Raw genomic sequence first — 11,957 nt, 5'->3', positions numbered from 1 at the left:
ATTGATATTTATTTGTTTTTCATAATTTGGTTGTTGCTGGTTGATCCAGTTCAATTAATAATGACAAAATAACTATTCTAGTTATCAATGGATATAATTACCCTCTTAATTAACAAGCTGAAAGAACTTAATTTATAGAATTCTTTATAATTACTATAACTCTTTTCTTACTAATTTCAAGACATCTCTTCACATTCTTTAACTCTAAACTTGAAACAATATATATCACTAGTATTTTGAATGGAGATTATGCAAAGAAGTATCTTGGCTTATTTTCTCATCTTAAAAAAAAACTTTAAACAACAAATGTGCTGTTTTTGATTTGGGATTTGGGGACTTAAAGATTAGGATGGCAAAATAAGGGATATCCATTCACGTATATATAATAAGGGATATCCAGAGACACATTATTTATTATAAATGATTCATAAAAATGATACATTAATAATAACATTAATTAGGCTATAATCTATTAATTGTATTCAAGTGTGAAGCTCCATCCACACTGTCGGCATATAGGGCTTTTGTCTTGTGTGAATACACGTGCTTGATAAGATGTGGTTTTTGTATAAAACTTTTTCCACAATGATGGCAAGCGAATGGCTTTTCTCCAGTGTGAATTCTTGTGTGTTTTTTCAGATTGTCCTTATGTGCAAAACCAACTCCACACTGAGTGCACTGGTACGGCTTCTCTCCAGTATGAATTCGCTCATGTACTTTCAGGTTTCCAGACTGAGCGAAACTCTTGTCACAATATGAGCACTTGTAAGGTTTTTCTCCGATATGAATTACTTGGTGCCGTTTCAGTTGGGCAACTGTAGTAAAGCTCTTCCCACAGTCACAACACACATGATCTCTCACTTCATTATGTGATTTTTGGTGCAGTTTAAAACTGTTCAGTCGTGAAAAACTCTTTCCACAGAGAGAACACACATAAGGCTTCTCATCTGAATGAACTTTTAGGTGTGATTTTAGGTGTGATGATAAAAGGAACTTTTTACCACACTGATCGCAGTTGAATGCTTTTTCTCCAGAGTGACAGAGAAGATGTTTACTGAGACCTGATGTACGAGTGAAACTCTTTCCACACTGAGTGCATGGATACGGTTTCTCTCCAGTGTGAATTTTCATGTGTCTGTTAAGGTTTCCGTTTTGAGTGAAACTCTTTCCACACTGAGAGCAGGAGTGCAGCTTTTTGGCTTTTGTTCCTTGAGTTGTGAAGGTACGACTTTCCTCTGCTTCATTCAAGTCTTGTCTTTGCGGTTTCACTTCTGTCTGGTCTAAAATAAAATAAATATTATGTGGTTAAAACTCTGATGATTTAACAGAGATCAGGTATCAGATCTTTGACACGCTAAGTTTTAGGTCTGTCATTTACTTGTTCATACAATTAAAATGTGTTTAACAACTTCTTTACAAGATTGTAATGCATTTTGCATCTATATACTACTTATTATTTCAGTCACCCAATCTGTTGAACTGAAGCTTTGTTAATGTTTCTCAGCAGTAAACAATGAAGAATCAAGAATAAACCAACCTATTTGTTCCTCAGTATCTTCATGTTTTATTCTGGATGTTTCTGGATCTCTCATGTCTTCAATCACCACTTTAATAATCTCCATCTTTATAATAGTACAGCACACAGAGTTCAGCTTTTTCTGCTTGGATTTCTCCTGTTATTTCTTCTCATGACTACCATCTTCTTCTTTTATGTTTAATGAGTTTGTAAACCGCTTTAAAGTGCATTAGCGCCACCTATTGGACTGTAGTATTGAGTTTGGAAAAAGGGAATATTGTAATTCTGGCCTGATTTTAATTTAAGTGCACTATATACTTTAAAATTCTTCAAGGCATTACTCCATATTTAGACTTAAAATAATACTGAAGAAAACATATGCTAACAATTCAAAACAATACAGACTTGTGCAATATAGCAGACTGTGGCATTTGTTGGCATATCTTTGTGGGTCCAGTGGATGCACATGTGAAAGTCGTGTTACAACCATCCACATTTGGTCAGCCATGAGATTTCATATATATATATATATATAGAGAGAGAGAGAGAGAGAGAGAGAGAGAGAGAGAGAGAGAGAGAGAGAGAGAGAGAGAGAGAGAGAGAGAGAGAGAGAGAGAGAGAGAGAAGTGAAAGTTTGGAATAAATGTTATAACCTAATTAAACAAGGAAATATGATGATTCAGATTAGACGTTTTGTGATTTAACTTGGATTAAAATGGTCACAAATGAAACAATAAAACTGTTTGTTGAATAGGGTATACATTTTTTGTATATTTTCACAAACAACTTAATGCCGCAGACAAAATGTTTTATTTCTTATTTCATGATGTACAATCAGAATACATTGATATTGGTATATAGTACACATTGATAGACTACTCAGCAACTTCTAAGATGGGAGAAACTGCTTTTTCTGTGAGTCCCGAAACCTCCTGATTGGGCGAAACTCTTCCCATACAAGCAGTGGCACGTTCTCTCGACAGTCTATGGTGGTTGCAATGAAGTCGCTCGTGTTTTTTCAAGGTTCCTGACCGAGTGAAACTTTTGTCACAATGTGTACACTTAAAAGGTCTTTCTCCAGAGTGAACACGCAGATGACAACTAAGACTTGATTTATGTGCGAAACCCTTTCCACACTGAGGACAGGAGTATGATTTCTCTCCAGGACAAACATGTAGGTGTATCTTAAGTTTGTATTCAGTTGTAAAGCTCCATCTGCACTGAGGGCAAACGTAAGGCGTTTGTTTAGTGTGAGTACTTATGTGCTTGATAAGATGTGGTTTTTGTATGAAACTTTTTCCACACTGATGGCAAGCGAATGGTTTTTCTCCAGTGTGAATTTTTGTGTGTTTCTTCAGACTGTCTTTACGTGCAAAACCAACTCCACACTGAGTACAGTCGTACGGCTTCTCTCCAGTATGAATTCGCTCATGCACTTTCAGGTTTCCAGATACAGTGTAACTTTTGTCACAATATGAGCACTTGTAAGGTCTTTCTCCAGTATGAATTCTTTGGTGCTGTTTCAAATGGTCATCTCTAGTAAAGGTCATCCCACACTCACAACATATATAATCTCTCACTTCATTGTGTGTTTTCTGGTGCAGTTTAAAACAGTCCAGTCGTGAAAAACTCTTTCCACAGAGAGAACACACATAAGGCTTCTCATCTGAATGAACTTTCAGGTGTTGTTTTAGATGTGATGACAAAATGAACTTTCTACCACACTGATCACAGATAAATGTTTTTTCTCCAGAGTGAAGGAGCAGATGATTCCTGAGACCCGATGCTTGAGTAAAACTCTTCTCACACTGAGTGCATGGATACGGTTTCTCTCCAGTGTGAATTCTTATATGTTTGTTAAGGTTTCTTTTTTGTGTGAAACTCTTTCCACACTGAGTGCAGGAGTGCAGATTTTTGGCTTTTGTTCCTTGAGTTGTGAAGGTATGACTTCCCTCTGCTTCATTCAGGTCTTGTCTTTGCTGTTTCACTTCCATCCAGTCTAAGATACAAATATTATGTGGTTAAGAGTATCAGGTATCGGATCTTTGATGCGGCAAAGTTTAATTCTGTCATTCATTTGTTAATACAATTAAAATGCTTTTGACAACTTCTTAACAAGACTATGATAATGTGTAATTTATCATCTATAACCTGCTTATTATATCACACCCAATCTGCTGAACTTGAAGCTTAATGTTTCTCAACAGTAAACAATCAAGAATCAAAAATGGACACCAACCTATTTGTTCCTCAGTATCTTCATGTTTTATTCTGGATGTTTCTGGATCACTCATGTCTTCAATCTCCACTTTAATAATCTCCATCTTTATAATAGTACAACACACAGAATTCAGCTGTTTCTGCTTTGATTTCTCCTGTTATTTCTTCTCAGAACGACCATATTCTTCTTTTACGTTTTATGATCGTTTGTAAACCACTTTAAGGCGCATTAGCGCCACCTATTGGAGTGTAGTATTGAGTTTGGAAAAGGGGAATATTGTAATTCTGGCCTGCTGATTTTGATTTAAGTGCTTTATATAGTTTACATTTCTTCAATGCAATATGTAAGAGAATCTAAGGCATTAATGCATATTTAGACTTAAAATAATACTGAAACATATGCTAACAATTAAAAACAATACAGACGTGCAACTAGTAGACTATGGCAAATCTTTGGTGAAATATTTATTAATGTTAATATTTCAAAAAAATAAAAGTTAAACCAAAAACTAATAGCAAATTTACAATACAAAGCAAGGTCTAAATCAAAGGTGTAATCAGCTGGGTTTCTGGCGTCGAGAGATACCGCTCAATCAGTATCTGCCTGGTCAGTCTTCTCATCAGTCTTTTATACTCAAACAGTTCACTGCCGATGTCAGACTCTCTCCTGCTGTCATCAATTGGAGAGCTGCCAAGTCTTCCATGACCCTTTTAAGGTGTTTCCGACGTAGCTCTCTTCTTGGCCCTTTTCCTCTTTGCCCTTCTCTTTCCCGTCTGTAAAATATATACCTTATCTAAAGCATTACATCTTTCTTAAAAGCAATTTTTATCTAATACATAAATGCTCTCTACTCTAAGTTACTTAATATAAACATCTGTATCTACTCCTTTTATATGGTTAAATATACATGCATATTATCATAGTAATTGGTATTATTTTTTGCAGATAATTTTCCAATACATTTTTATGCAGCATTACTACTTGGGTTACATAAAGGTACTACTAAGCAAAACAGACGTTAAACAAGACAGTAATTGCATAATCATCATCTTCATCAACACCCACTCCTTGCAATTATTCTGACTGTGTTAAGCTTCCAGTTTCAAACTAAGGTACGGTACAACAAGGTCTTTAAATTGATCATATTTGGCAAGCAGCATATACACAGTTCCATCATTTGTCAGAATGTAAGTGTGAAACACGTCCATGAAGTGTTCCACCCAAACTCGTGTGTTTCTTGGTTTTGATTCCACTACATTTCACGTAGTGGAACTGCGCAGCGCTTCTGTGTTGTACGTCACACGTAGGCTCACTATTGGCCGACGCTGGTCATGTGTGTGAGTGTGTGACGTACAACCCAGAAGCTTTGCGCAGTTCCACTACGTGAAATCTCGAGGCCCACAGGGAAGGAAATGAATAGTTGAATAAAGTCGTTATTTTTGTTTGTTTTTTGCGCACAAAAAGTATTCTCATCGCTTGATAAACTTAAGGTTGAGCCACTGTAGTCACTCGGACTATTTTAACGATGTCTGTAATAACTTTTGGGCCGGCCAGCTTCGATCCCTTAAGAAGCCTATGGAGGAGTGATCCAGCTCTCAGATTTAATCAAAAATATCTTAATTTGTGTTCCGAAGATGAACGAAAGTCTTACGGTGTTGGAACAACATGAGGGAGAGTATTTACTGACAGAATTTACATTTTTGGGTGAACTAACCCTTTAACTGCTTCGTTGCCCACTGTGAACCCTTCATTTCTTTTTCTATTCTTTCTAATTCTTGCTCATAATTCACCTCTTTCAATTTTAAAGTCTTTTTCAGGTATTTTGCTGCTAATAAATTTTCAGAACCCTCAATCATAGTAATACCATATCTTTCCCCTGTTTTTTCCATTTTTACTTGTCCGTCATATGGTGGTACATGGATTGTACCGTTTTCGTCTAATGGCTCAGCTGAAATAGAAATTGCGGCCCCCGTTCAATTAAATAATTCGTCCCCTGAATTTCAATATATACATTTTCATCTTCCTCCTTTCCTCTGGGGTTACAAAGTCTCTTTTTCAGCTGGCCGGCTAAACTTCATTCTGTGTCAGAGTCGATTTTCTCCTTCTTAACAGCTTTGTCTATCCTCTCCTTTTTAGATTGCGAATGTTTTTCTGTCTTTTTAACTGCCTTATTACTCCTAATTTTTCTTGAGTTTTCTGGGTTTTTTTTTTTTCATTTGTGGGGGAAGTATCACAGAGAGTCCGTGTATGTGTGTGACGCTGGCTCATCGCTGGTTTTTTGGGTGTTTTTGTTTTAACTCACGTTCGCTATGAAAGTGTCAATGAACGCCATTAGGAACAGACTTTCTGGCGCTTGCTGGTGAGTTGCTAGACGCGAGTCAAAGGTTAAAAGCTTTTCCCCAAACTTAGAATGGTTATGTCATGTGAGCCTGTCCAGATACCCTACATCGGTGTGACACTCGTTTTAACTCAATTTGTCTTCCTCTCTTATTCCGCAGTCTAGCTTCTTTGTTAATATTTTCTGTTTCGCTGCTTTCACTATCTGCACAGGATAATGAAGAATCTGACATGTCTGAGTCATATGCAAACTCTGAAATTTCAGATTCAACTTCGGACTCTGTCTCACCCTGTTGTACATTTATCACCCCTGCAGGTACATTACATTGAGGAGCAGATGGCTGAGAGGGTCCTGGCTGGTCTTTCTCCTCCCTTTTTTCAAGAATGTTTTCTCGTTCTTCTTGATTTATATTAGTCATTAAAGCTACACTGTGTGATTTTTACCCCCATCTAGCAGTGAAACGGTATATGACCATCCAGTGAATATTAGTTTCTGTTCCTCTCAATTCCGATTTTGTTTTAACTCCTACGGTGGCCAATATAGTCCAAGATTAACATGGCTTCCAGTTCGACCTCGTCCATGAGTGTTCCTTCAAGTGATGAGGTTATTTTAGAAAACTATTATAATTTGCAGTAATTTAATTTGTCAGGTAACATATGACATCTATGTAAAATGAATAATTTTATGTTTTCGTTATTTTTTTACCATTTCATTGCTAACATCAGTTATGCAGGTTCCTAGACGAATGCAAGCTAATCTTAGTAAAGTAACTTTTATCATTGGTTCGCGAAAGGCGAAGCTTGAATTAACGGGTATGTCCCTCTTTGGCTAATGTACTTTCAAGATGCAGGGGCAACATGGCGACCGACATTAGAACCCCTTACCCGTATGTATTTTCAATGGCATATTATACACTCATGAGAATACTTTATTACTTGAACGAAGTAAATATACATTAATGAGCACATATTTTTGAAAGAACTAAGTGTTTTTAGCTAAGAATAAACAAAAAAAGTTACACAGTGTAGCTTTAATACATTTATGGTCAACTGACATTCTTGGGACATTTCTGTAATTCCCCATAGCCGATATTATTCCTTTTATTACTGACGTTACTGGATGTTTAAACTGCCCGGTTCCCATTAAAGTCATATGTATTTGATTTTCCTTTCTAATTAGTGTTTCTCTTATTACTGCTGTGTTCTGCACTACACGACAGCTCTGCAATCTGTCATTACCGTACGCGCTACATAACTCCACTGAGGGAGCCGAGAGGTTACTCTCAATGTTGGCGCAATTTTGGGGTCCATACTTTCTATCTCCTGTAATGCTTGAATACCTAGTTTACTAAAAATTGCCCCCGCTGTTCCAGATCCAGCTGTCCTGTGTTTATTTCCATTTAGTATTACAACACCCCCTTCTGTTCTCAGTCACAGTCTTATTCTGCCTATCTCTAGCTCGTATGATTCTGGGGTAGGTGTGTATTGATGGGCAATTGTAATAACACTTTCCCGGTCCTCTTCTTCATTTACTGGTATTGTCAAGCGGATTTCTTCCGCTTGTTCAAAGTCATTAATACCAAGCTGATATTTCTTGACTTTTTCCATGTCTGGTATTTCTCCTTTTTCTCTTTTTAGTGCTTTACCTACCATATCATAAATCTCTATTCTGCCTTCATCTCGCTTGCTAATAGTTTTCATTATATTTTCCGCTTCTGGGGTTTTACACTGTAATTGTATATTATAGTTTTGATTTTTCCCTAATTCTTGCATCCATTGCAATACTGCTAGACCTACTTCACTTTCCTTAATTTTTCCTGCTTTCAGTCCCTCTTTGGAGGGAAGCCAAAGGAGTATTTCTCCTGGTTCCATCTCTTGGACTGATGTCTCTGCCTGTAAGGCTATCTTCTGTCATCCTAATACACGAGAATCACCCCATGTATAGGCTTGTATAAAAATATTGCTGGATTTTTCCTGGGCATTTACTGCCATAGCTTAGCCTCTTTGTATAGACTTATTTGTATTTTCTTCACTCTTTAACTTATTTCTTATGTGCACATTTAACCCTTTCTGGGTTTTCTTTAAATAATCTTTTCTAGATTATTTCTTCCTGACTATGTTTCTCTAGTCGTCTTTGATTTGGTGATTTATCATTTTTAAACTTCTTATCCTTAAGCATATTCACGCACACGCTATTTAGCAGGCGCTTTACTGTTCAATTCTGGCCAGTAATTGAACAATTAAAGCCCCATCTTTTACGGTGTGTGCTTTAACCTTACACCTTTAATGTAGGGAACTAGGATCAGTATAACTCAAAGGGTGATTTAATTACAGTGAATAAGAACCTAATTTACTTGCAAATTATTCAGAATTAATATTTAACACTTTATCAATTATTCGTCCACTGATAAATTGAGATTAGGGTATTTTATTAATTCTGGACATAATATTATCCAGCCCGATCTCACGGCAATTTGTACGAATTTTACGAGGTGGCTAATTCGTACTAATTCATACGACCTCACTCGTACAAATTCGTATGATTTTTGCTAATTCGTACATATTTTACGAGTTACCAAATTCGTATGAATTCGTACGAATGACCTACCCCTGGCCCCGCCCCTAAACCTACCCATCACGTGGGTTTAGACAAATCGTACGGGTGAGGTCGTATGAATTAGTACGAATTAGCCACCTTTTAATCACTTGTACGAATTCGTACGAATTGGTCGTGAGATAGCATTGTATTATCCCCTGGCCTACGGTAATAATATCATAAAATTATGATCACTGGTTATATGAGCAAGGTAACGAAATCTACAGTTTAAGGCAGTAACTTGTAAGCACACAGCACAAGACACTTGTATGTAAAATCAACCAAGACTTTATTAAACTACTCTAATACACACAAACTAATCTAACGAAAACACACAAATATTCATTCAAACAGTGACAGACAAGGTAATGTTATTAACTGAGTATGAATGGAGTCCCAAATGTCTAGTGTTATGGCAGAATTATTCCCATCTCTTCCAAACCAATGAATGCTGCTACTGCTGATTGAGGCGAGCAGGTGAGATGAGCGGACGGGGAGAGATGGGTGGACTTTTGACCCCAAAGGTCAGAGTACAGGCCGGTTTTAGAGTAAGAGAAAGCATGACCAAACCCTAAAGTTCAGGTCATTATTACTATTTCCTGACTAGAGAGAAATGAACTTTAGCCCATCTATGGTAGACGAACAGACCTTGAGATAAGCTGTATAAAACTACTCTCCCCCTCTGATGCTTCGTCTCATTTGCCTCGCAGACTGTACATTGACTACCTCTGTGGGACAATTGAACCTTTCTTGCAAGAAATAAATCATTTTTAATTCTCAGACTGTCTCTTACGCTTTGATGAATGTTTAATAGAAAATTTAATATTACACTAGCGTTAGACACTATTTCTTGATTGCAACCTGAAAGAATCAATAAACTAGTAATTCAACCTTAGTTCGTTTGCTTAATAGGACTTGCACCGGTTCAGCAAGAATTAGGAGATTGTGTACTTGCGTTTGGATGCTCCTGTGAGCGCGTGCGTTCCCTTCTGTGACGAAGTTGCTGGTGGGAACCTCTTCGGCGCTGATTGGGTGGCAGTCGGTCGATGATGCGTTCTGAGGGACAGCACTCGATGGTGAATGGTTGGTTGGCTTTGCCGGGTGGCGCCAGAGCCCGTCTAACGGAGAGCCTTGGCACTTCCTATTAGCCCCATTGTGTATCATCTTGGTTGCAGTTCCATTAGAATTCCACTGGAGGTGATCGCAGGCGAGTGCAGAATGAATGGGAGTCTATGGAGCTAAACGGCTAAATGTTTCTCTTTCTCCTGCTTGTCGTTGAATCAACATATATTTTATTGTTGATTCCGCAAGTTCAATATAGATTATAGGCCAAAAGTCGAATGAACGAGTACTTATGTCCTTTCGATTTCTTACAGGTTAGGCCATTGTTGGCCGGAACACGCTAGCATTCTGCTATTATGTGACGTCATCACATTTTTGAATGGATTTTTAGAACAGATAAGTGATATTAAAAATGCAATTTTCAGCTGAGTGTATTATCTTAGCCCTCCCTTTTAAATGCAACTTTCAAATTACTTGACAAAAAATTACATCCTGAGAAAAGTGGATTTCTGGGGGTGAAACCCCATAGACTCCCATTCATTCTGCACTCGCCTGTGAGCGCCCCCGCATGGAAAGAGACGTGTTACTGCAGCCAGTCCAGTAACCGGAAGTAACCAGACAGTGACTACGTTTACATGCAGCCAATTTTCGGGTTGGTCACTATTCGGGTTTCTGAAACATTAGGAATAACCCGTTTACCAAGGTTATTATAGTTTTGCTTTTTTAAATGAGTTTTTATTTAATATCGTTTTCAATTTTGCTTTAAATTTAAGTTTAGTTTTAGTTAGTTTCATTAATGGTATTGTTAGTTTTAGTTTAGTTTTTATTTTGCAAACACATTTCTATTTAGTTTTTATTTTATTTAGTTTCAGTTTTAGTTTTAGTAATTATAGTTTAGCAGAGCTAACAGAACACTTCCAGTCGATTAATTTCAGCAAAGTTTAATGTTTGCCCAGATTACAGTTAACTCTTGTGCAGACATCTTAATAATACAAATAAAATAATGGTTTGAGATTGAACAAAGCACCAAATAAATAGAACTTAAAAGTAGACAAGAAAAAAAAATATGAAAAATTCAGACAAACTAATTCATAGCCTACTAAAGATTAAATCGTGTGAAACATAGTTTACTTTTTTTCAGCTGTACATGTAGAAGAGTGGCCACTGGAACATAACAAAAAAAAACAGCTCAATTCATCTGACTACAGCCAACACAACCTGCTGTGAAGCCAGTGAAATTAAATAATAAGTATCTATGCAGTGTGTGAGTGTGCACTGTGTACAGGTCTTTATACCCTGATGGGGACTTAAACCTGAATGCACACAGACGCATGGGGACTCGTGTCACTTTGGGAACTATAGGTACACAAGCTTATAAATGATAAAGAATGAGTTTTTTTTTTTTAAATGTAAAAATGGAGAAAGTTGTGTGTGAGATGGGTAAGTTCAGGGGTCTGTGTAGTGCTTGTGTGTGTGTGATGGGTCGTGTTATAGTGTAAGGAGACAGAATATACTGTTTGTACAGTATAAAAAAAACATTATGTCTATGGAGAGTCCCCACAAATATATAGTGGACCAGACTGTCTCTGTGTGTGTGTGTGTGTGTGTGTGTGTGTGTGTGTGTGTGTATGCGCGTGCTTGTTGGTGTGTCGTGTCCTGGTATTTCCTTGAATCCCTACATTGTCAACGTTAATGAAAACATGATATCTCAAACATACAGAAGTACATTAAAGGTTTTTTTTGTGCTTGACGGACTTGTTTGCTGTTGCACCCGCATTGCAAACGGCATTCTAAAAACGCTGCGCTCAAGTTAAAAGAAGTTCAACTTGCGTCTCATTACCTTGTGTTATTTCCCAATCCACTGCCACAAACGCATCCTTTATGAACAGCCGATGTGTTCTACGTTACGGTCCTTCATTGAGCACGTCACGACACGCGGTTAATCGCCTCAGCAACTTCACACGGGTGAAGCGCCAGGCATTTCCCTAAACAGCCAGGTCAGATTTTCCGCCAAAGTAAAGAGCTTATTAATTACGAAAACGATTATTTATTTTTGCTCATTATTATTTTATTTCAGTTAGTTTTTCAGTAACTGTTGTTAGTTTCGTTTCGTTTTAGTTTTTCATTTATTATGAATTTTTAATTTTATTTCAGTTTACGAAAATGTTTTTTGACCAATAGTTTTAGTCTTAGTTTCAGTTTTCGTGTACGAAAATAACCTTGCC

General features: G+C 37.1%; 2 protein-coding genes across 2 annotated transcripts; both read right to left on the bottom strand.

The window, feature by feature from the left end:
* Positions 1-236: 236 nt before the first annotated feature.
* Positions 237-1,837, bottom strand: LOC130101148 (zinc finger protein 239-like). Its single transcript, XM_056266735.1, has 2 exons — positions 1,538-1,837; positions 237-1,280 (listed from the first exon to the last, which is right to left on the bottom strand). The coding sequence occupies exons 1-2, from the start codon at positions 1,620-1,622 to the stop codon at positions 463-465; spliced, it is 903 nt and encodes a 300-aa protein (XP_056122710.1). The 5' UTR covers positions 1,623-1,837; the 3' UTR covers positions 237-462.
* Positions 1,838-2,313: 476 nt separating this feature from the next.
* LOC130101129 (gastrula zinc finger protein XlCGF52.1-like) lies at positions 2,314-4,052 on the bottom strand. The gene is made up of 2 exons (XM_056266713.1): positions 3,756-4,052; positions 2,314-3,515 (listed from the first exon to the last, which is right to left on the bottom strand). Exons 1-2 carry the CDS (start codon positions 3,838-3,840, stop codon positions 2,392-2,394), a joined length of 1,209 nt encoding a protein of 402 aa, XP_056122688.1. The 5' UTR covers positions 3,841-4,052; the 3' UTR covers positions 2,314-2,391.
* Positions 4,053-11,957: the final 7,905 nt, after the last annotated feature.

This window comes from Rhinichthys klamathensis, unplaced genomic scaffold, assembly GCF_029890125.1.
Source record: "Rhinichthys klamathensis goyatoka isolate OS25496 unplaced genomic scaffold, OSU_Roscu_1.1 h1tg000253l_1, whole genome shotgun sequence".
NCBI lineage: Eukaryota > Metazoa > Chordata > Actinopteri > Cypriniformes > Leuciscidae > Rhinichthys > Rhinichthys klamathensis.
Note: the sequence above shows the minus strand (reverse complement) of the source record. Positions and strands in the feature narration are given on the sequence as shown.